The sequence below is a fragment of the Bubalus kerabau genome, chromosome 7, assembly GCF_029407905.1.
Source record: "Bubalus kerabau isolate K-KA32 ecotype Philippines breed swamp buffalo chromosome 7, PCC_UOA_SB_1v2, whole genome shotgun sequence".
Taxonomy (NCBI): Eukaryota; Metazoa; Chordata; class Mammalia; order Artiodactyla; family Bovidae; genus Bubalus; species Bubalus kerabau.
Window position 1 is genome coordinate 26834830 of NC_073630.1, and position 22690 is coordinate 26857519.

The window sequence follows — 22690 nt, forward strand, 5'->3', positions numbered from 1 at the left end:
CTTACACTGTTGGTGGGAATGCAAACTAGTACAGCCACTATGGAGAACAGTGTGGAGATTCCTTAAAAAACTGGAAATAGAACTGCCTTATGACCCAGCAATCCCACTGCTGGGCATACACACTGAGGAAACCAGAAGGGAAAGAGAAACGTGTACCCCAATGTTCATCGCAGCAGTTTTTATAATAGCCAGGACATGGAAGCAACCTAGAGGTCCATCAGCAGATGAATGGATAAGAAAGCTGTGGTACATATACACAATGGAGTATTACTCAGCCATTAAAAAGAATACATATGAATCAGTTCTAATGAGGTGGATGAAACTGGAGCCTATTATACAGAGTGAAGTAAGCCAGAAAGAAAAACACCCAATACAGTATACTAACGCATATATATGGAATTTAGAAAGATGGTAACAATAACCCTGTGTACAAGACAGCAAAAGAGACACTGATGTATAGAACAGTCTTTTGGACTCTGTGGGAGAGGGAGAGGGTGGGATGATTTGGGAGAATGGCATTGAAATACATATAATATCATATATGAAACGAGTCACCAGTCCAGGTTCGATGCACGATACTGGATGCTTACGGCTGGTGCACTGGGACGACCCAGAGGGATGGTATGGGGAGGGAGGAGGGAGGAGGGTTCAGGATGGGGAACACATGTATACCTGTGGCAGATTCATTTCGATATTTGGCAAAACCAATACAATATTGTAAAGTTTAAAAATAAAATAAAATTTAAAAAAATAAAAAAAAAATAATTATTGGGACTGTGTTAGAAGATGCATTTTTTTTTAATCTGCAGATGCACCAGTCTTCTGGGATTTCAGAAGTTTTTATTAAGAATTAGTCATTCTAATCATTGTTTTCACACACTATGAAAACTGTCAAAATAAAAATGTTAAAACAGATTTAAGATAAACATTTCCAAGTTTCACTAAATACTATTTAGCATTTTAAGGTAAGAAATAATAGAAATTTCATTATGAAGATTTTTATTAAATTATAGTATATTACAGTTTATATCTTAATAAGATTTTAATCTTTAGGATAATATGATATAAAAACCTACTTGGCCACATTACTTCTTGAGTTTCTTTTGGGCAGCCTTCTTCTTGACCATTTGTAACCGCTTCATGGCATTGAGTTGTGATTCTTGTGAAGTTGGACCTTTAAGGGATGCCGATGGAGAGGTGCTTGATTCGGAAGTGGTTTTGTTAGTGGTACTTCCACTAGGCCCTGATGTCCCACTATTTCCATTCCCACTGAGTTGGCTGCTGCTTCCTGGAACCAAACTACTTGGACTGGGAAGACCTACTTTGCTAACATTGTCACAACTAACTGAGCGACTAAGGCCAGTTTTGCCTAGAGTGAGAGGTGGAGGTGGTTTCAACGGTACAGTGGGTGAAGTGCTGTTATTGGAACCTATTTTGGAACCTATTCCCCCTTTGGATGTTGTTGCCAGACCAGTCAAACCCACGGGCTTCTGGTTAGCAGAAGAGGTAGCAGGTTTCCCGCTATTGTTTTGGGCTGCTGAACTCAATTTTGCTGTTGATGGACCAGCAGAAGTAGTTTTGGCTGCAAAAGCTGCCCATCCAATTAGGCCACTAGTTGCTGAAGAGGAAACATTGGTGCTAGAAGAATTTCCTGAAACGACCGTGGATGCCTAAAAAATATAAGGTAAATATTAGAGGCGAGTATAATTAATACCTAATATTCTTAAATACATAAGAAGATTAATGGTTAAGACTTTTTATACAAAAATAGTGATCTTGGAAATTTAAATCATCAAAATTAAGTTCTGATAAACTGATATGACAAAACACATAGAAGAAAACCTATCCATAGCTAACGGTGCTACCATTTCCAAAGCAGGAATTATGCTATGTCATATTCTTATTCTAATCATTTCAGAAAAAAATTTCCTTTTTGAGGACCTCTTCTAGATTCAGTCACAAGCCACATCAGAAAATCAGATTTAATTCTTTAAGTTGTTTTTCATGCAAAAAGGTTATTATTTAGCTTAGTAAAACATCTAATTTTTTAGACCTTGCTGCAGATGACTTGTGGATCAATTAAAAAAACAGAATCCACTCTTAATGGACAAAAATGCTTATGCCCAGGATACTTAGTAGATGTCTCAGATGAGATTTAGAACCTATTAAAAAAAAATTTCCCCCTAAATTTTGAGCAAATACTTGCATAAATACAGGTATACTGCATTAACTACATGAAATTATACAACTGGTGATATACTAAAAACGTTTCATAACTTATTTTCCCAATTTGTCCATGTTTCCAGTGAAACTATCACAAAGAGATCCCTGTTTCAATATAAAGGATTTTTTATAAACTGCCTCAATAAGCTGCATAGTGACATTTTGGGTATGCCTGATTCACTCCCAGATTTATTCCATAAAGGTGTAACACATATTAAATTTCTCTAATTAACTTCCTTGGACAGTCAAAAGCTAACAGAGTACCAATGTCACTACATAAATACTGTTCTTCATACAAAAACAATTTTTTTTCACATTAACATTGAGGGGAAAAGGAACTTTGTTCAAATTGATTGTGAATTGAATTTTTCTATCTTATTTTCATGGGTCACAAAAGTGTTAAATATGTAAAAGATAAAAATCTTACAAATAGTATCTTACTTAATATACTAGTTATCATGCTTAAAAAACACCCAATTATATTTTAGAACTGAACTCCGAATAAGTTGATAAAAACGTTTTTAGTTCTTACAAAGTAGTCTTTAGTGTTGTCTGCATTAAACATTATAAACCAATGAGAAAAATACTGAAAATAGAGGCCTCTCTGAAAATAGAGGGCTCTGAGGTCTTTAGAAGAGGAAGGTCCAGATTATTGTTCACATACAGTGAAAAATGATAGGATTTTTTTTACAGTTACATCATATAATGACTATCTCATAAGGTTATGCAAAGATAAACTTTACATAAATTGCAAATTTCTAGAGAAATGCATATATTTAATGAGAAAAAGTTAGCCAAGGTAGCAAAGGATACAGGTGTAGTAAACTTAATTTTCAATTATAAAAGATGTTATTTTTTCCTTTTCTAATAAATATAAAACTACCTGCCATTTGACTAAATGATCTTTCAATAAACTTTACAAAAGAAAACCCATCTGAAGTAATCAAAAAGACCAAAACTTATGAAGTACAAAGCAAGTTCTGTGTATATGACATTTTATTTTAATGGTTTGCTGTTACTGGTATTGCTTTTCAATTTATTGAATTTCATAGTAAACATTTATTCTATTTTATCATAAAAATATCAAAACCTCTTAATCAGAAAAAACATGACAGCCAAGGCCTTAATTTATTTGCTGCAAAATAATTTCATATTGAGTTTCCTAAAAATAAGCCTTGGTAGTAATAGGTTGGAGAAGGCGATGGCACCCCACTCCAGTACTCTTGCCTGGAATATCCTATGGACAGAGGAGCCTGGTAGGCTGCAGTCCATGAGGTCGCAAAGAGTCGGACACACCTGAGAGACTTCACTTTCACTTTTCACTTTCATGTATTGGAGAAGGAAATGGCAATCCACTCCAGTGTTCTTGCCTGGAGAATCCCAGGGACGGGGGAGCCTGGTGGGCTGCCGTCTATGGGGTCGCACAGAGTCGGACATGACTGAAGCAACTTAGCAGCAGCAGTAATTGGTTAGTATAAAAATCTATCTGAAAGTAATTTGAGTATAGAATATAGCAACTCAAATTATTTTCAATAAATTATTCTTACTTCTACTCTAGCTCACCAAGTCTCTATGTGACAAACCAATAAGGGCTATCCCTTGGATATCAACTCTTCCTTGGTGGTGGTGAAGTTGCTCAGTCATGTCCGACTCTTTGCAACCCCACGGACTATAGCCTACCAGGCTCCTCCATCCATGGAATTTTCTAGGCAAGAGTACTGGAGTGGGTTGCCATTTCCTTCTCCAGGGGATCTTCCCTACCCAGGGATTGAACCCAGGTCTCCCGCATTGCAGGCTGACGCTTTACCCTCTGAGCCACCAGGTAAATTAAATTAAAAATGATCTGCAAATAAAATTATCAGTACCTTTCTCAAGAGTACTTTATATTTATATTCTTGATTTTCACTACCTATAGCCAATTGGACAAGGCAATATCTTTAGAATTTTCTGGGAGTAACCTTTGAGAATCTGGAGCTAACATTTTTTCTTCCATCTTTAGTATTCTGCTTAAAATTAGAATGTGTAACTCAATAAAAGCATTCCTTTTGTTATAAAATTAGATTAGAAAAATATTTTATCCTATGATATCAAAATGCCAGGATAATAATAATAATGTAGCATGATGTCAAGGAGGAAGACCAAGGAATGAGAAAGGTGATACTCTCACTAGATAATCTGGCCCTTTAGTATAGGAGAGAGCCACTTCATGGGAAAATTCATGATAATAGAAAGAAATAAGACAAAGCAAGAAAACTTCAATAGCCAATGAGTAGGGCGAAGAAAGCTCACAAGTGATGTGAGGAGCAAAACTACTGCTACTGAGGACAAAGGCATTTGGAATTGAAACCCAATTCCTGAGGGCAGAATATTGGCTGACTACATAGGAATGATAACGAATGTTATCTTAGAATGCTCACAGATAGTTCCTAACCATGATAAAAAAAGAAACAGCAGAGTTCAAGATAATTACATAAATGTTCTCTTTCTACTTAATGTTAACAGTTTGTTGTTGTTTAGTCACTAAGTCATGTCCAACTCTTTTGCGACCCTATGGCCACAGCCCACAAGGCTCCTCTGTCCATGGGATTTCCCAGGTAAGAATACTGGAATGGGTTGCCATTTCCTTCTTCAGGGGATCTTCTGGACCCAGGGACGGAACCCGTGTCTCTTCATTGGCAGGCGGATTCTTTACCACTGAGCCACCAGGGAAGCCAACGTTAATAGTAATACAGTCTTAATTTCCAACATATGGCCATTTAGTCTACAAAGTTCCTGATTAATGTTTTCAAGTAACTAAGTCAACTAAATTTAAATCCAATCTTAGATAAAAATAGAATGTACTATATACCTTGACTTCTGATCTCTTAAATGCTAGAAAAGTTGTCTCTGGTTTGAGTTTAGTTTCTGGTTTCTTAACCAATGGATCTTTAACAGCTGGAGCTACAGAAACAACTGTGGGGGCTGGTTTCTGTGGTGGTTTCTGAGTTTTCTGAGCCTGCAAAAATCAGTGTTAAAATTAAATTAGCTACAAAGTCTTAGTTAAATGTACAAAAAGACAATAACATCTACCACAGGACTCCTCAATGAACTGTAATACAGATAAACATTTAACATTAAAAAAATATAACATTGTGATGACATGGAAAATATAAACTCTTGGACAAATTATTTTTATCATATCAATTAATGACTTTATAGATTTTATTAGTTTCTAAACAGTAAAGATAACATGAGGTTTTAAAAATTATGCAGACTGGGGTTAATTAAATATTTTAACAAAACAGTCCAAAATCATTAAACAGAAAATGAAAAAAACCATATAAGCATTTTCAGTTTTATTTTGACCAACAATTGATCTTTTTCCTTTATATTAGGTACTTTACTAAATTCTCTTATACATGAATCATTTTTCAGTTTATTCTTTAGTGTTTTCCAGCTAGATAATATTAACTATACAAACGGAATAGTGCAGTGTTCGAGAGGACAGCTTTTGGAATCAAACAGAACTAAAATTAAAGCCCAGCTCAACTACTTCCCTATCTATGTTACCTCAGGTAAAATATGTACATTTCCAGAAGTCTCATTTTTCATCTGCAAAATGTGGATAAAATCTTCTGTTCTAAAGGAGGGTTATGAGAATGCAGTGATTATGTAAGAGTTTACACAGTGTCTGGTACATGTTAAGTGCAGATAATAACAGTTACTACTCATTCATCATCATTATTTACAAATGGTAAGAAAACAAGCTTTTCTTACTAAATCCAGAAGAACCCTTCTCTACTAGGTGAGTAATGGTGCTCCCAGCCATCCCACTGTTTTTGACAATCCTAATAAGGTCACGCAAGACTATACCAAAAACTTTATTAATGATGTGCTCCCATTTCTGGAAATTTGAATGTAGCTGTTTTATCTTTGTTTAGACTTTCTTGTGCTATGATTTGCCATATAATATATTTTCACCCTTAAGTCTCAGTTCATCCCATTTTTTATGTTACATATTTTCCACATGAAAGTATACCTATTTTCAGACATCACTTATAAAGCAACACTTAGATCAAGAATATTATAAAGAATGCTGGAAGATATCTATGGTAAAATATCTACTACCAAGAAAGATTATCTTACCTTGTACTGCAAACCATGTTATTAAAATGTAGCCTTCAGAGTATCAGGAGTACATGGTATTCTAATCTTACACTTTCCTCCACCCACATCAGTAGATGAGGTTAGACTCTGAAGACCGACCTAACTTGTATGGTTTAGTAGATGAAGATTCATTACTCTGAAGCTCAGAAAGAACCTCTGCCTAGGAGATCATGTTTGGATCTTCTGCTTCCTGGCTATTTCACCTACCCATCTTAGAACCTAAGAGATACCCAAAACCCTCTGCTCTTTGCTGGTAGTACTAGTTTAGGGAAGTAGGATATTATCACTGATTCAGTATTGCTCAACAAAGGCACTTTAATTTTTTTATTGGGAGACTGACTCACATAGTGTAGAATGTATGAAATTGACCACTCAAGGCAATATGGCCAGTACAGTAACAATCAAAAATACCACGTACTTCTGTTACTGCTGAGAGGAATGTGTTGCCACCTTAGACTGAGAGCCACTGCAATTAGTCACGAGTGCTGGGGCAAATCCCATTGCCTGGTAGAAAGAAAATTACAGGACTAAAGAATAACTCTGGACCCTGCCACCTACTATCACACCATTCTTATCTCTGTCTTCCCATCTTTCTGTACTGTAGAACCTGCCATAGTTGAATAAATTATTGCAAGGGGAAAGAGGATATAAGATGCTTTTTAAGGTATCTTTGAGATACCTTGGAGCAATAACCAATGCACATATGAGAACCTCACTGAAAGCAATTCAGTTTAGCATCCCTTCCATTTCCAAACCCCTTTCTCTCACTAAAGCTTGTGTTTCCTGGATCCCAATCTTCAGGTTCACTTCAGATCACGCCGTTGGTATTTCCCCAGGTCCACTCTTGGTGTATTTAATCATGCTCTGACATTAGTCATTCAGCACTTGACTCTTGGACATACAGACTGAACTTATTGACTGCCGATTTCTGGCCCAAATCTATATTTCCTCTATTTTTAATTATCTTAAAATGAAACAACAGAATGTGGGATGTATCCAGTCCTGAGCTCTGCTCTGGTGCTCTGTGAGTGAATGAGACTTGCTCTTAATACAAATTAATTAGGCATTTCATTTGCAAAGTTGATAAAGAATAAAATGTATCAGGATGAGAAGAAGCTGAGAAACAGGACATGTGGGCACATGAAAGTTCACCACATACTCAGGAAATGAACCACTTGGTTTTATGTGGCCGCAGTATGTGGTATATATGATGAAGTGGTGGGAAGAGAAGGATACAAAGGTAGAGCTGGGTCAAAAAGAGAAGGTCCATAATCCACCCTAACAAGGATAACTTCATTATATAGGTAATTGAGAGCCACTGGGCACACTTAAACAGATAAAGTTAGGTAATTATTGTAGAAGAATATTCTAATTGTAGTGTATAAAGTGGACTGAAGGGTATCAAGGAGCTAATGCAACAGCAAGAAATGAGCGATTTGTGGAACAGGGTAATAAAAGTGAAATGAGCAGATCTGTGAAATACATATGAGGTAGAATTAACAAGTTTGGTAAACAAAGGGATGTGGATTTAAGAGAGGCATCAAGGATAATATTATCAGTTCAGGCAAATGAGGAAAAACTGAGTGGAGAAGAAAACAATTTTATTTTAAAAAATATTGCACTTGAAGTAACTGTAGGATATCTGGTCATCTGCCAAAATTCACTTCAGAAAGAGGGTAAGAACTATAAATATAGATTTGGTACGAGTTAACTCACAAAATATAAGGGAGAAAAAAGTAGGAAAGAACAGTACTTACTTTATTAACAGACTTAAAATAAAATAATAATAAACTTTGAAGCTATGTTAAAGAAAGATCACTATCACAAGTTATTTCTTTTGACTAGCAATTCTTAGTGACTACTTGTGCCAAAGTGCTGGAACATACTATTCTGCTCACCTGTAATTACTTGGGTTGAAGTCCTGGAGGGTAGTTTAAGTAATAAACTAAATAAAAATCAGACAGAGCAGAAAAAATACTGTACCATGTCACAGAAATTTCTTGTTACAAACAAAGTATAAATACTACTGAAATTTTATTACTTTTCATAGGAATAAAAACAATCTATTTCTGATTTAGTGATTAAAATTTCTTTTTATTTAACTAAGTACTTCTGACTTTAAAAAGATATATTTGGTCAGAAAAATTTATGTAGAAATTCACTTGGTTAACAATATAAGAACTCTTCTATAAAAAGTCCTTAATCTTCTGGAGAAAGCTATAATTCAAAAAAATACAGGCACTCCTATATTCACAGCAGCACCATTTACAATAACCAAGACATGGAAGCAACCTACATGTTCATCAGCAAAGGAATGGATCAGCCCATGGAATTCTCCATGCCAGAATACTTGAGTGGGTAGCAGTTCCCTTCCCTGGTAGCTACCAGGGAAGTCCCAAAGATATAGTATAGACATATACAATGGACTATTCGTCAGCCATAAAAAAGAACAAAATAATGCCATTTGCAGCAATGTGGATGGACCTAGAGATTATCATATAAGAGAAGCAAGTCAGACACAGAAAGACAAATATCATATGATATCACTTATATGTGGGATCAAAAATATGACACAAATGAACTTATTCATAAAACAGAAACAGACTCATAGAGAATAGACTTGCGATTGCCAAAGGGGTGGGAGGGGTGAGGTAAGGATGGACTGGAAATTCGGAATTAGCAGACAAAAATTATTATGTATAGGATGGATAAACAACAAGGCCCTATTATATAGCACAGGGGACTATATTCAATATACAGGATCACTTTGCTGTACATCAGAAACTAACATTATAAATCAACTGTACTTCAGTAAAAAATAAATTAAAAAAAAAAAAAGAGTCCCTAATCAAAGGTAGGGGAACACGGATGGGGGAAGTAAACAAGACACTGAAGTAAATAACAACTTGATTTCTTTAAAAGGGAAATGATAACATTCATCCATCTACTTTTAAATGAATACAAGTTAGAAAACAAATCCAATATAACATGAAAATGTTTCAGTATGATATTAAAGGCAGTTATGTTTGTGAGCAGTAAACTGAGAAAGTACTTGAGAAAATAGGCTAAATGGTGACTTGAAGACAATGAGAAGGAAAGACAAGGCATAAAGAGAGAAACACAGAAGTAAAGACCGAGATGGCTCTGCACACAGCTTGTAAGTTTGGTGGTTTGCGCTCACTCAGGAATAGACATTTCCAGTACTTCCTTACCAGACTCACCAAAGACTAGGGCTTCGTATCTCACGACTCCCCGTAGTGCTTTGTAGTATTTTTAAATGTGCACAAATACATTGACACACCAGTAGGAAACAGTCCCAATTTGTGGCCCTCCAATTCTGTTCATTTATACTAGAACAAGCTAAAAGCTGAGCAGAGAAAAATACATATACGTGGTCTGGTCCACTTAGGCACAGACACATAAACCACACATTTATACTTTATAAACAAGCATTAAAATAATCAGCTTATAAGATTTTTTTCAATAGCATAAATGTTCAGATTTTTATCTTAACAACCACATATTAACAGAAAAATGGACAGAGATTGTTTAAAATAGAGAAAAGTAATTCCTACCATTCTTTTCATTTGTCTGGTACATCGGGCACAATACCACACAAGGCGAGGGTCAGTCACTTCCTTGTCTGTCACCTGGGGCTTATGGCAATCTTGGTGGTAGAGATTATGGCATTCCTGACACTCTACTAATTGGTTACCGGATGCCACTGTCATTTGCCTAAGAAAATATATCATTAGATATGACACTTATTTGAAGGCAACAATTTAAAGCCACTCTAGGGTTCTTCTGGTGAAGTTTGATATCTTAAAGATATATCAGAAAAGCCAAACAGCAAAATAACAAATCCCAATGTGTAGCCTGCACAAACAATTCATTTCTTTTAAAGGTTATGTTTAACCAGTAAGAAATATTATAAGGCAGCTTAGACTAAACTTGGCTATATTCTTCTTCTTAGCATTTTCCATTGTAATTTTTTTTCCTTTTCCCAGAAGGCAGTAGACCTTGGCTCATCCTCCAACAGTCCCATAACATCTTCTTTGTACCTCTATTAAATTCCTTTACATTTGTTGCCTACATATTGTTCTATCTTCTTCATTAATACACGAGTTGCCTAAAGGTAGAAAATGAACCTAATTATCTACAGTGCCTAGCACATTACTGCACAGACATGGGGTGCTCTGTAAATAAATGTCTTAATTAACAAAACAGAATGTATTAATAAGTGTATCAAAAAGGTAAAAATTGTAACAGCAACAGCCTCAGACCACCATACCAAATCTTCTTATGGAGGATTACAATGACTAGTTCTTTCCCCCTTATTACTTTACCATTTATTTCTTTACATGAAAATGGCAACCCTTACAGTAGATAAAGGTTGACATAAACAAATATGTGTTAAAGCAATGAAGCTCTAACAAAATAATCCTATTCAGAAGTACATTAACTGATGCTCTATAATGTTCACAAAATTTTAGAGCTATGTGTTCAGTCCCATGCACCAGAATTTAATATTTTCATGAAGCAAATAGCAGGAAAGGTGACAATCTCTTCTACTGTGCTAGGCAATGAAAGTCATTAACAATTAAAGATGAAGACCCTGGTATCAAGGAATTTAAAATCTAATTATTCTTATTTTTAAGATGAATCTTCTACTAAGCAGAATTATCTATTTTTATAATTATGCATCCATGTTTCAAAACAATACTCAGAATAACCTACATGATCCATTAATTTCATTTTCCTTATCCTCAGGAAAAGATTTAATGCTATTTTAGAAAATGGTATATAACCGTTTACTTTATAAATTCTATGAACACTTCAGGAAAAAAAAGCAACATAGTCTTCTTAAAAAGAAAGGTGGAAATAATTTAGTCTGCTAAACAGTGTCTTACTAAAAATTAAAGAAATAAGTGCTTTTACTCTAGAAGCCAAGAATGCAGAAAATGTTATTACAACATAACTGATTATAAAGATGCCTGTTAATAATATAAATTTTTGACCATTTATTAGACATTAAATAGCCACATGGGCAGTTTATCTCCTATCCACCTCCAAATAATGAAAACAGAATTTAAAAAACACCCAACAATTGGTCTATTTTTTTTTCTTTTTTAAATTGTTTGTTCTTTACAAAGAAACAAAAGAATCTATGCGGCAAGGTACAACTTACCTACAAACAACACAGGCCAATCCCATCTCCATGGCAAAATCATCAGCGCTGGTCTCCTCAAAGCTGGAAAGGTCAGCCATGGCTAAATCCTTGCTGGTTTGGACAGTGATGGGAGAGGACCGTGTCTCTGGTTTCTCCAGTCTAGGTTTCTTTGGGACATCAACTCCTTCAGTGATGTCTGATTTCATCTATAAAAAGCACCCAATCAAAAAGTAACACATTAAAATAAACTTTAAATCACTGAGAGATGTACAAGACAGACAGTGTGCAATGACCAAGTCCACTCCTCAGACACTTTCACATAGTTAGGGACAGAAGCACACACTAAAGACCCATAGAAGATGCATAAGAAATTCGTACTCAGCATGTTAGAAGAATCCAACAAGGTAAAAAGAAACAAATCAGAACAGTTCAGCATGCATCTGTATCTCTCTTTGTACTCTTTTATTCATTAAAGAATCATGGAAGTTCAATGGATTCACTTACACTGCCCTCCTACCCCCCACTGGATGCTTTGAATTGAGAAGCCACAGCACTGATAAGGATATTTTTAAGGCTATTTTTAAATATTTTAAATTATGAACTAAAGATATTTTATATTGAAAAGAAATGTATAATGAACTTCCACCAGTAACTAAGGTTTAACACATTGCCATATTTGTTTCAAAGCAAATTCTGGCTCCTTTCTTTAAAATATAAAGAGAACAATATAATATAGGTTATAAAGAGCCAGTACTTAGAAAAAGTATGGAAACACAACCCATTGAGGGCAGGTATTACTAAAATTTTTTTAAATTTTTTTTTTTTTTTACTAAGTTCTAGAATCCTAATAATTAACTATGTGGAGAAGGCAATGGCACCCCACTCCAGTACTCTTGCCTGGAAAATCCCATGGACGGAGGAGCCTGGTGGGCTGCAGTCCATGGGGTCGCTAAGAGTCGGACACGACTGAGCGACTTCCTTTCACTTTTCACTTTCATGCATTGTAGAAGGAAATGGCAACCCACTCCAGTACTCTTGCCTGGAGAATCCCAGGGATGGGAGAGCCCGGTGGGCTGCCGTCTATGGGGTCGCACAGAGTCGGACACGACTGAAGCGACTTAGTAGTAGTAGTAGTAATAGTAGTAGTAGAAATCATTCACAGTAGACAATCCAAGAGTTTTCTGTAACCCTGTTAAAGTACTCCATCTAGAACATTTGAGTTATAGATTAAACTTTACGCATGAAATTAGTATATCTTCTAGGGCTCAAATATTTGTTGACAATGATTTCAATAAACGGTTCTAAAATGTTTCTAAATTTTAATTTAAAACAATCCATAATAACCAAAATATATTTACTGAGTGATTATTACATACTTTTACCAATTCTTATATACAAAAAGTAAGCAAAAAACAACTGATTGATTGATTTACTAGAGTAAAGCAAAATCTTACTTTATCAGCAGGTCTCTTTTCACCTTCCTTTTTCACCTTCTCAGTTGTGAGGACCTTGCCATTATTATTGCCAGAAGGAAGATTAGATGATGTTTTGGGCTCTTGCTTAACAGAAACAGTTTTTGTGCTTGAAATTTTGGGTGGCTCCACATCCTGTATATGAAATTAAAAGATACCTATAAAGAAATATTCAGACTAGTATATTATTAAAAACAAAACCAGATCAGAAATCTAAATTATCAGTTAAAAATTAAGACATCAAATGTGCCAACATATTGTGTCTTTTTCTTCAGTAAGTTAAGTTTCACATAAGGTTTCACATTTGTGAGCCATCACTACAATTAATATAATGAACATATTCATCATCTTGCCAAGTTTCCTTGTTGCCCTCTATAACCACTCTTAGAGGCAGACATCCTAGAAAACTAAGCCACCCATTCTCAGGAAACCACTGATCCATCTTCTGTAACTATATAGGTTGCATTTCCTAGAAATTTTCAGAAGTGGAATCATGCAGGATATACTCTTTTTTTTTTCTGGCTTTTTCACTCAGTATATTTATTCTGAGATTCATGAATGTCACTGAGTGTAACAAAAGTTCCCTCCTTTTATTGCTGAATAGTACTCCATTGAACAAATACACCATGATTTGTTTATTCATTTACCTACTGCCGGACTATTGGGTTGTTTCCAGTTTGGGGCTATTACAAATAAAGATGTTACGAACATTCATGTACAAATCCTTACATGGACACATACTTTAATTTCTCTAGACTATGTGTTTAGGAGTGGGATGTCTGGATTGTATGGGAGGTTTATGTTTAACTTTTTAAGAAACTGCCAAACCATGTTCCACAGTGGTATACCATTTTATATTTTCATCAGAAGTACCTGAGAGTCCCAGTTCCTATCTTCAAATCCTATCTTCAAATCCTCACCAACACTTGGTATAGCTAATCTTTTTAATTTTAGACATTTAATAGATATGTAAGGCATATCATTGTAGATTTAATTTACATTTCTCTAATGGCTAAAAATGTAAGGGCAGCAGACGTTTTAGTTGCAACCAACTTCTCATGTACTTTAACAAATGCGCTTCCTTCTGTTTTAGAATCTCAAAATACTGCTTCTTGGGGTTTCCCTGGTGGTCCAGTGATTATGAATCCACCTGCCAATGCAGGGTACATGGGTTCAGTCCCTGGTCCGGAAGATCCCATATGCCGTGGAGCAACTAAGCCCTCGTGCCACAACTACTGAGCCCACACTCTAGGGCCCATGAGCTGCACCTACTGAAGCCCTGCGCCCTAGAGGCTGCGCTCCGCAACAAGTGAAGATACTGCAGTGAGAAGCTGATGCACAGCAGCCAAGAGTAGCCTCTACTTGCCACACTTAGAGAAAGCCTGAGTGCAGCAGTGAAGACCCAGTGCGGCCAAAAGTAAAATAAGTAAATAAATTTTTAGAAAAATACTGCTTCTTTAGTAATAATAGGAATTTCCTATTTGGACAATATCAATACTCGGAGCAGAACAAATTTGTTAGTGCATTTTGTTGAGTTTTATTAATTTGGTTGGTTTGATCTCACCGAACCTCCAGAATGAGAATGGTAAAATAAATGAAGTCACAATGGCTCCACTATTCAAATGACAATAAAAAGGTCTGAGAATAGGAGAGCTTATTTTGAAAGAAGGCCTGGAGGAAAACATCACTGCTTACTTGGGCACGGAGTCTGGGACTCGGCCCTGTCTTCAGTTTGAGATTCTGGATTAGACTGAGCTAGTCAGGTAGTTTGGTCTTCTCCTTATCAGTTTGGTATCTAGGTGTTTATAGACCTGGGTGACTCGAAGTTTCAAGGCTAGAGTTTTAGACAGGTTTGAAAGAATGTCTTAGGTAGGTATAAAGAATATAGTAAGAGCTGTCATTCACCAAGAGCTTATTATATACCAGGCAGACACTACACTATGTGTAGTGTACCAATGTTCTTTATTTCTTTTAATGTTCATTACTTTGCAAGGTAGTTCTCATTATCCTCATTTTACTAATAGAGAAACAGATGCTGGGTGAAATGAAGTTACTATGTACCTCAGTCTCCTTATTGTAAAATAAAAATAAATAATACCTATCTCAAAGGATCATTATCACAATTAAAATTAATTATACACCTATATCACTGAGAAAAGTACCTAGGACACAGTAAATGTTCAAGATATGTTACCTGTCATCACACTAGTAAGAGGTAAGCTGGGATTTAAAACAGATCTGTCTGGTTCCAAAATGTATATTCTTTTCACAGAAAGCTGCCTGGCCACTTTGTTTGCAATGGGAGTGACATAGTTCTCACAGTTTATCCATACCTCCTTTTTCCCTTAAATTATCCTAGCTATATGTAATTCACTTCATTGTAGAATTCTTGCCCTTTTATCTTTTTGCCCCTAAAACATTAGAGAATAATTACAAGCTATGGTTTCATTCAGCAGATTAAAAAAATTCTAATCATAAAGAATTAAAATTATAATACATAAGTGGGTTTCTATACACAGAAAATAGTAGAACAAAATATTGTCCACTCTCAGCTAACTTTTCTATACAGTGGAATAGTTCTCTGAAAGCTTGAGAATGAAAAGAACACTGTAAAGTTCTTCATGCCACAAGGGAAGATTATCTGGCAGACTGTTTTGAGCTGGTCTAAACATTAAAGACTTTACAGAACTCCCTCCAAACCTCTAATTCAGTTATATACCTTTTGAGATGGACGGTAACTTGAATCAATGCCCCGAGCCAAAGATTCATCAAGTAGTGTTTTTAGCTTTTCAGCAGAATCTTTACTCTTTGAATGTAAGAAGCCTAATGCTTTCAAAAAAATGGGATCAAGTTCCAAGTTCACTGCAGCAGCCATCCCAAACACCTGAAGGAAAAAAAAAAAAGAAGGTAATTTACAGACAATGGGCAATTACCTGTCGAAATTTATCTGTCTTGTTCTGTTTAAATGTATTACTCTGCACCTGATACAAAATTCAAACTGTCTAAAAGGTTATTACAGATACATTTCCCTCTTATCCCTAATTGGAATTATCTAGTTCTCTTCTCCTAAAGTGAGAGTATTATCAGCTTTCAGATAAGCTCCTGCTCTCCACAGAGCCTCTTCCTAATATAGTTTTCAAATAATACACTTACAATTTAGTACAGAGAAACTTGATGTGTTTAGGTCAAGTTTACAGTATATCAAAATTTCTTCTCTTAAACCTTATTTATACACCCCTCACCCCCCACACACAGACTGGGGGAAGGGTGTCACGGGGGACAATAGTTAGAGCATACATTAAGCAATAAGCTATAAAAGTCAGTGCTGAAATTTTAACCTCAGTTATCTTTTTTTGCCTCCTTAGTCCTCAGCCCCAATCTTGAATGCCTCAGAAAATATACTTATGATAATTTTATTGCATCACATTTAGCTTGTGGTACCTCATGCATTAACCTATTTTTGAAAAGCAAAGTCTGTGACAAATGGTGCCAAAACATATATATATATATATATATATATATATATATATGGCCTATGATATTCTCTGTGCCCTAAGGAGCTTAAAAAATAGTGAAGATATACATCAAAGGCTTATGAAATTCTAAAACATTAAAAGGTTTTCCTTTCAGTTAATACCAATGCTATTATGTTGTTTTATTTTTGGTGTCACTTTTTAAAATACTTCTCCAGGCAAGGAATTATTAAAATAAAAATGTATACTTTGTATTCAATCCTTTGATAACATTCTAGAGCTTGAAACTGTCTTCTGTCCTTGAGGTTAATACTGTAATAATGCAACACACTTGTACTTGCTAGAGTTAGGGATCTGTCAGCAATTACACAGTAATCTCTCATTTTCAGGGATTTATAAAGCCATTAAAACTTGCTGTAGGTTTAATCTTGGCATATGAAAGACCACCCTGAAAATGGATTTTGTTTGTTTCTTCCCTATCTACCTTCCTCCTAATACTTCTTCAGTTTTTATAGGAAACACACATACACACGATCCGAATGGTTTTTTTTTTAAAGAAGGTATAAGATACCCATCTGATGGCCACAAAATTGTCAAATTCTGTGCTCTACTCAATCACCCAAGAGCAGGGGTCCAAAGCTCAATATTAAAATAAAAATAATCTACCTCAAACGGTTGTATGGGTAATAATTTAATAAAAATTGAGAAGCAACCTCTGTTACTTCTTAAGATTGTATTATTACATACATTACCCATATATAATGATAGGTACAGAAAGGTGTATTTTTTTTTAATTATTCATGAGGAGAAAAGTGTTCCTCATTAAAATGTCCACAATGAAAAGGAGTGAAGTTGCCAACCTCCTGAGTGTACAAGGAGACACAGCCTAGACTTTCTACTGACTTAAGTTTTTATAGCTCAGGAACACAGTAGTTTACTTATCCAGAGAAGTCTGTATTTTGAGGTGCTGAAAGGACTGAAACTTCCTTTTAATATACTAGAAAAACCATTACTTCAAACTTCTATGTTGAAATTAGAAGCAAAGTATTTACTGTTATTTATTTCTATAATCACAGATAGAAAAAGGTTTATATTACAGATTAGGTAACAAGAGTCAGCACCTCGTCTTTTACATCTCCCCCATTGGCAGGTGAATTCTTGACTACCAGCACCACTTGGGAAGCCCGTATAATTGTTAGCTAAATACATACATAAAGAAGTGTACTTACTTTTTTACTCATGGAATAAACGGTGAGAAAAGTTTGGAGACCAATGGGTTAGCCTTTCTAGCAATTTCCAGTTTCCCTTTTCCTATTATATACACATAATGGTTACTTTAAGGTACAAACTTACTTCCCCCTGAAAATCCCTCCAGTACTCTTTTAGCTCAGGGCTTCCCAGGTGGCACCAGTGGTAAAGAAATTGCCTGCCAATTCAGGACACAAAAGAGATATGGGTTCGATCGCTGGGTTGAGAAGATCCCCTGGAGGAGGGCATGGCAACCCACTCCAGTATTTTTGCCTGGAGAATCGCACGGACAGAGGCGCCTAGCAGGCTGTGGTCCATGGGGTTGCAAACAGTTGGACAACGAAGTCAGACAATGAAGCACGCAAGCATGCACTCATTCAGCTCAGTCCTTCCCCCCTCCATATTAATTTCATTGCTAGCTCCCCAGCATCTTCTAGTCCCTACTTATTACCAACATATTCCCCTAGCTTTTTCCATAGTTTTCTCAAGCACTCCTTTTATTGCTTTACTTTGACTATCTGCTCTCCCCGCCTCCCATACACACCAGACATCACCTGTTTTACAGCCTTCCCAAGTAGTGAGTTGTTCCTATCCAAAGACCAAACAGAGGTCTACAGAGACCTTACTCCGTATTGCTGTTTGAGGGAGAATACTCTGACCATCATTGACCAACATCGTCTCTTGAATCCACACCTGCATGTTCACTGTTGCTAATGGACAGAACATTTGTACCAGGTTCATCTTCTTCCTCTCCCCCTTGCCATTATCTCTGATAATTTTAGCATCTATACTGGTGTTCTTCTCCAAATTCCTGTGCTAGGTTTATTTAGATCTTCAATTTCAAAGAGCTTCATCTTCAGCTACTGAAACCTGGAACTCACAACTCTTCTCTTTGACTACAGTCAATTCTCCTTTTTAACTATAATCTTCCACCACTCTATTAATCTCTTCTACTGCTTTGACCCAGGAGCCTCTTCAGGGTACCAAGTAAATTTTTCTTTCTTTTAAAAATTTCTTTACTCCCATCCACCTGTACTTTGAATTTATAGAGGCCTCCACTTTCTTGTTTCCTCTGCTTCCTCTTTATTAGCACTTTCTTGACCCAACTTCTGTTCCCCATCCAACAGTAAAAACAGGAGTTGGGCCTAAAAGAAAACACTCATCGTTATATGTTTTATCCTTTATTCTTTTGCTTTCTACCTTACTTTCCCTCTCCATTTTCTAATGCCTTCTCCAGTTTCTATTACTTCTCCTTTCTTACTGGCAAATACACATTAGTAATCCTCTGTATGTGGACTTTGAATAGTGTGATGAAGTCACACACCAGCTTGGCCCATCCCATGTGGGACGTGCATTATCCCTTGTCCAGTGAATCCCATCTGTTAGTCACTAGCCAGCTCGGTTATCAGACTGGCTGCCAGGGAACTGCAGTGCTTGTGTTCATGTTACCTTATTATTATTTATGTAATGGCCCCAAAGAGCCAGAGCAGTAAGGCATACAATTCAGATATGCCAGAGAAGCTGCAAAGTGCGTCCTCTAAGTGAAAAGGTGGATGTTTTCAACTTAACAAGAAAAAAGGTATATGCTCATATAATGAGGTTGCTAAAATCTATGGTAAGAACAAGTCTTCTATCTGTGAAATTGTGAAGAAGGAAAAAGAAATTTGAGCTAGTTTTGCTATTGTACCTCAAGCTGTAAGAGTTATAGCCATGGCACATAAGTGCTTAGTTAGATTGGAAAAGCCATTAAATTTGTGGGTGGACATAAACAGAATATGTGTTCAAACTGACAGAAATGCGTTGGGCCAGAAAACATTGAGCATCTACAAAAACTTCAGCAAGGGATCCCCTGAAATGAGTGACACCAGCCATTTACTGCAAGTAAGAGATGGTTACATAGATTTGGGTTTAGACTGAAAAATACATAAATTACTGGAGAGGCTATGTCTGCCAACGAAGGGGCCACTGTCACGTTTCAGGCAGAGTTAAAGAAGCTGAAGGGAGAGACTACGTTCACATAACTTTTATTATGGTATGTTGTTATAATCGTTCTATTTTATTACCAGTTGTTGTTAATCTCTTACTGTGCCTACTTTATTAATAAAACTTTATCACAGGTATGTATGCAGGAAAAAAATGGTATATATAGGGTGTGGTACTATCCATGGTTTCAGGCATCCACTGGAGATCTTGGAACATATCCTACATGGTTAAGAAGGGACTACTGAATAGTGAAAGAAATTTCTTTTTCTTCTATGGTCCTAAAGAGGTCAGCAACTGTGATGTAAATCTGTCACTCAGTAATGCTGGCCAAGAGAATTCACTGTATCTTTCAAAAACCTTTCTTCTCCATGAGAAATACTCAGCTTTTCTGGTTCTCTTTTTCTATCTCGGGCTCTTCTTTCTGTGGGTCATCTTTTCAACTCCATTGATCTTGGTATTGCCGAAGTAATTGTGTCCTCGTCTATTTTCTTTAGTTCTGCTACCAGTTTCCTATTTGGTAATCTTTATATATCATGTTTTCAACTAGCAACTGTAGATAGACGATTTCATACATTTACCCCCAGTCTATCTCTCTTAAGCTTAAACCCCACATTTCCAACTGCTTAATAGACATATCTAACTGGTTGCCCTAATGGTATCTCAAGTTCAGCTATGATTGAATTTGAAATTATGAATATCTTCCCCCCAAATTTCCCTGTCCTGCACTTTCAATAAATGACACACTCTCCATTAATCAGGTCTAAGGCCTAAACCTTTGCTCACTGAGTCCTTCCCCATTCCTTATTCTGAACAATCAGCAGGCCTTTCCTGTGAATTCTGAGTCTGCAACATTTCTCACATCTGTTCCTGCTTTTCATTTCCAAGGCTATTACTCAGATTCAGGTTTTCACTTGCTTTTTGTACTACAGCAATAATCTAGTTATTCTCCTTGACATCAAGGCAGTTGCCATATTAATGTTCCTGCAACACATTTTCTTTCTTTCTTCTTTGAAAATTAAGGCAACCCACTGCCTTTAAAATAAAGCCTAATTTCTTGGCCTACCATTTAAAAAGATTCAGTAACTGGCACAAAAACTAAGCTGGGCTTGCTACTTCTACTCAAATTGTCTGAGAAGCATTTTACCTTTTTTTATATTTCCAAATCCTATCAAGACCTGGTTCAAATACTACTTCTCATGAGGACTTTACTCACAGCTAGTGTGTTCTGCTCTACTCCCTGGACTACTAATCCTGCTCTCCAAGGATATCTAGCAGTGCATTCTCTCATGGTATGGGAGTTTTCTACCTTGAACCACACTTTTTAATTTTTTTGGACATTTGTTATATTCTCTATAAAACTCTCAGTACTTTAAGGGGAGAAGCTATCCTTTTTGCCTATGTGTGTTTGTGTGCTAGGTGGTTTCAGTGGTGGCCAACTCTACACGAACCTGTGACTGTAGCCTGTCAGGCTCCTCTGTCCATGGGATTCTCCAAGCAAGAATACTGGAGTTGATTGCTATGCTCTCTTCCTATCTTTGTTGCCTACCATTTTGCTATTTTGCTAAGTACCACAATATAATGCCCATAGAATTATTAGAAGTCAAAGTATAATGATCTTTTCTCTGCTTCTACACAGTTCTAAACATTTCCAAAGTCCCTTAACAAAAAGCGACAAAAAAAGAAACTCAGAGCCATCCCCACTGCCTCGCCCTGGCCCAAATCCTAAAACATCAAAAAGGGAAAGGCATACAAAACAAAAACACCTCTTTCAAGACTGGGGACTTGTACAGTGTTCCTATCTGCAATACTCTCTTGCCAATCCTTTGTCTGGTTTAAATTTTTTAATCTCACTAGGCTGTAAACTCCATGCAAGCAGGGACTTGTTTTAGTCACTGTTATATACCTAGTGTTTGGAACTTAACAGACGCTCACAACTATTTGTTGAGTCATTGAACTAGGTTTGGTTTAAATGTCACTTTTGAGGGCTTCTGTGATTTCTCCAAACTAAGTTGGGTATTCATATATAATATATGCTTTCCTCTACATCCCATTTCCCACTCAACACGCCGATCTTAAAAGAAGTGCAAAGTTGATCTTCATGTGAACGAGATGCAGGAAACTGACCCTATTCACACAAAGTGCAATATTAGGGTTGTCATCACAGAACGGCTCTAGATAGCTTTGCCTCTTGATCTTTGCAAGCTCTTGTAACCCATCCCTTTAAAGATGCTACCCTTTTTATTCCTTCACCGAGTTCTTGGCCCTAGGTTATACTGATCTCTTAAGCACACGTCCGGAAACACAGTGAGGCGGAAAAACCCTGATTCCAAACCAATCAAGTGACAGAGAATCTAAACAGTGACCAGAGACGCGCAGAACAAGAATGCCAAAATTTTGACCAAAGTCGTGACACACCCAAGGCCTATGACAAGTGAGCCGGAGAGGTGAGAGGCAGACAGAAGAAGCTGTACAGAGAAGTCGCCAAAACCTGCCAAGGAAGGCCCGAGAAAGGGTTCCAAGGACCTAGTCCCTGGGGCTTACTCTCCGAGGAAGCACGACCCTCGTTGTAAGGAGAAAGCGGTCAGCCTGGGCACTCGACCGCCTGTAGACAGCGAAGTGAGAGGGAGCGAGAAAACTCTTAAGACCCCACGGAACTACTCTCCCACCTCGCCCCTCGCGGAGGTCTGAAGCCCCTGAGAGTCGGCTGAGAGCCGAGCAGCAGGTCACTGCTGGAACTCACTATTCACCGCTCCGCCCAGCTGCTCCGTCCGTTGCCGGTGGCCTGGCGAACCGGTGCCAACACCGCCAGCCCGCTCCGAGAGCGGAAACACAAAGGTTCCCGCAGGAGGCTCGGCTGGGGAACGTTTTGACTGTGCGACGGTAGGAAGTGACGTAACCCTCTCTTTCCGGTCCGCCGGATTATGAATGACGGCCGCCTCCGCTGCTTCCTTGAAGCACTCTACGTTTTCTCTCGT

General features: G+C 36.9%; 1 protein-coding gene across 2 annotated transcripts; it reads right to left on the reverse strand.

Annotated features, from left to right (window-relative positions):
• Positions 1–820: 820 nt before the first annotated feature.
• On the reverse strand, positions 821–22587 carry INTS12 (integrator complex subunit 12). Of its 2 annotated transcripts, none has more exons than XM_055587871.1 (7): positions 22456–22587; positions 15731–15895; positions 12994–13146; positions 11558–11745; positions 9945–10104; positions 5072–5218; positions 821–1670 (listed from the first exon to the last, which is right to left on the reverse strand). In XM_055587871.1, exons 2-7 carry the CDS (start codon positions 15884–15886, stop codon positions 1086–1088), a joined length of 1389 nt encoding a protein of 462 aa, XP_055443846.1. In that variant the 5' UTR covers positions 15887–15895; positions 22456–22587; the 3' UTR covers positions 821–1085. The 2 variants fall into 2 exon arrangements, with proteins under 2 accessions (XP_055443846.1, XP_055443845.1); XM_055587870.1 differs by having other exon boundaries at positions 22382–22524.
• Between the last annotated feature and the right edge of the window lie 103 nt (positions 22588–22690).

Bases quoted from the DNA above. Each gene is read 5' to 3' on its own strand.
- INTS12 (XM_055587871.1), bottom strand. From the start codon at position 15,886: ATGGCTGCTGCAGTGAACTTGGAACTTGATCCCATTTTTTTGAAAGCA. The intron at 13,147-15,730 runs GTATATAACTGA...TTTCATATACAG, and splicing joins GTTACCGTCCATCTCAAAAG to GATGTGGAGCCACCCAAAAT. The intron at 1,671-5,071 runs GTATATAGTACA...TATATTTTTTAG, and splicing joins TTAAGAGATCAGAAGTCAAG to GCATCCACGGTCGTTTCAGG.